Source organism: Mandrillus leucophaeus, unplaced genomic scaffold (genome assembly GCF_000951045.1).
Source record: "Mandrillus leucophaeus isolate KB7577 unplaced genomic scaffold, Mleu.le_1.0 Scaffold845, whole genome shotgun sequence".
Classification (NCBI taxonomy): Eukaryota; Metazoa; Chordata; class Mammalia; order Primates; family Cercopithecidae; genus Mandrillus; species Mandrillus leucophaeus.
This window is the reverse complement of record NW_012109197.1, coordinates 290,742-292,943: the sequence shown is the minus strand read 5'-3', so window position 1 is coordinate 292,943 and position 2,202 is coordinate 290,742. Positions and strand designations below refer to the sequence as shown.

Here is a 2,202-nt window from a genome sequence, read left to right as displayed (position 1 = left end):
ACACTGCCCTTGTCCTTGGTCCACCGTGAGACTGGGCCAGGCTGGCTGGGCCTGCACTCAGAGTCCTGGCCACACCTGCTGGCGGCTGCAGGCATATCACAGATAGGGAGCGCTGCCCAGGGCTCCAAGTAGACCAACTAGATAAAGATTCCCACCCACAGCCCAGGAAGATCCGGCAGGCAAGGGTGAGGGAAGGGCCCCGGGGTGGGGTGCTCAGAATCCCGGGCCACTCTGCAGTTAAGCACCACCTCCCGGCAATGGCTGGCCTGAACAAGGCCCCAGGGCCTCCCTGCAGCCACGGTGTGCATGTCCCTGGCACTCTCCCATCACCAGGCTGTGGTGGGGGTGTGTGGGGAGGCAGTGGTGCACAATGCAGGTAAAATCATATGAGAACATGCGCCCCATGGTGCACGCACCCATACACCAGGGGACTCAGTGCAGGTAAAATAATGTGAGAACAAGCATCCAGCACCAGGGGACTCAGAAAATGTCACACACACACCCATTTTCTGTCTTTCTGGATACAGTTTGGTTGGTGGGTGTGTGAGAGACAGAGAAAGGGGAGCTGCTATCCTGCCCACATGTGTATGTGTGTGTATCCAGCCCCGCCCATGGGACGGTCCCCACCCTGCCTTCCCAGTCACCCTCACTGGCTCAGGAGGGAGGGAAACCGCCGTGGGGACTGGGATTTCTCAGAATGAAGGGGGCGCGCAGGGTCATGGGCACAGACAGAATGACCCAGAAGGAAGGAGGCGTACACCAGACCCCAGATGGGGCCCACACACAGGCACGGACCCTCACGCAGACTTCGAGCACGCACACGCATGTGCACAGAGAGATGGGGCGGGCACACGTGGAGTTGGGACGCACCCATGATGTTCTGGGGCACAGGCCACTAAACCACAGAGCAGCAGAGATCAAAGGCCTGGGCTTCAAACTTAGTTTAAAATACTCTGGGCCTCCACCCCATAAGCCACAGGCTGCCAGTGGCTGAGAGAAGCGGACAGTGGGGGCAGGGCAGGGCTGCTGTGCTGCTGCCGGGGGCACTCCCACCGTTCACTCAGGGTCGGCCGTGGCATTTGGCTTTGCTGGTCCCTAGGGCAGCTCCTTCCCCCACACTAGGCAGGAAAGGGGCCCAGGAGGCACTTTCTGGAACCAGGCACTTTTAATCGTGGAACCGAGGGGCCTGGAGTGTGAGGAGGGAGGGGCAGGGCTGGGGGCAGAGTTAGGGCCCGGGAACCCTCAGGTTAGGGTGAGGACCCTGGGGTCTGACTGGGTCAGCGTTAGGTGCCCATGTTGGGGCTGGAGGGCCCCAGGTTCAGGATGGGGCAGGGATGGAGGCCCCACAGAAGGAGGGCCAGGCTCTGGGGAGTCACTACTGAGCCCCAGGGGCAGCAGCCTGGGATCAGTGTCCTGGGGCTGGGACAAGACCCAGATCAGGACCCATCCTGTCAGTCATAGTCCCCATCATCAAATTTGGTGCTGAAGAAGGCGGCAGAGTCCTTGGCCAGCCGGGCCAGGTGCAGGGCACCAGTCACCACCAGCCCCAGGAGCAGCAGGGGCGGCACCAGCGTCCACATCGCGGCCAGGATGTTGTAGCACTTGGCCTTGGAGCCAAAACGCCGGGCCGCTTCCAGGTCGCCAACCACCTTCTGATCTCGGGCCTGCAGAGAGACCGCAGGGCCAGATGGCTTTGTGTCCTCGGGGCCTGGGGGCCCTTCCCCACCCCCACCTAGGGCACCTGGAAGGCCCCTGATGGACCCAAAATCTGGATGGAGGGTTGTGGCCTGAGGAGATACTCCCCGGGGCCCCAGCTATGGACCCAGGGGCCGTCCCAGGCCAGTGTCAGCCTATCAGAGTTCTCTACGGGTGAGGGTCCTCCAGGGTGCGGAGACACCCCCAACCCTGCCACCCAGGGGCTGAAGTCAAAGGGACCTCTGTTCCAGGAGACCCCAGCACGTGAAACCCCTTGATTGCAGAGACCTCTGTGGGTGCCTCCCATGGCCTCTGTGCTCTTGGACGCGCCAGACCCCCTTAAGAAGAGGCGCCGTGTTTAATGGAGAGGCCCCCGGCCTCGCCTTCCTGAGGAGCTCCTTCCAGGCCATACTGATGGTGTCCCCTTCACAAGCAGTACCCACAGAGCCCCTCAGACAAGCAGAGCCCCCCGCCGCCCCCAGCACAGTAAGTACCCCCCACGGAGCT

At 62.3% G+C, this 2,202-nt stretch overlaps 1 protein-coding gene across 1 annotated transcript in view; it reads right to left on the bottom strand.

Annotated features, from left to right (window-relative positions):
- Window positions 1-1,146: 1,146 nt before the first annotated feature.
- Window positions 1,147-2,202, bottom strand: part of LOC105530795 (interferon-induced transmembrane protein 3-like) — a 22,387-nt gene continuing 21,331 nt past the window's right edge. Inside the window, exon 3 of the mRNA XM_011968481.1 lies at window positions 1,147-1,664. Coding sequence (XP_011823871.1) covers window positions 1,452-1,664 — 213 coding nt within the window. The 3' untranslated portion in view covers window positions 1,147-1,451. The remainder of the gene's footprint in view (window positions 1,665-2,202) is intronic.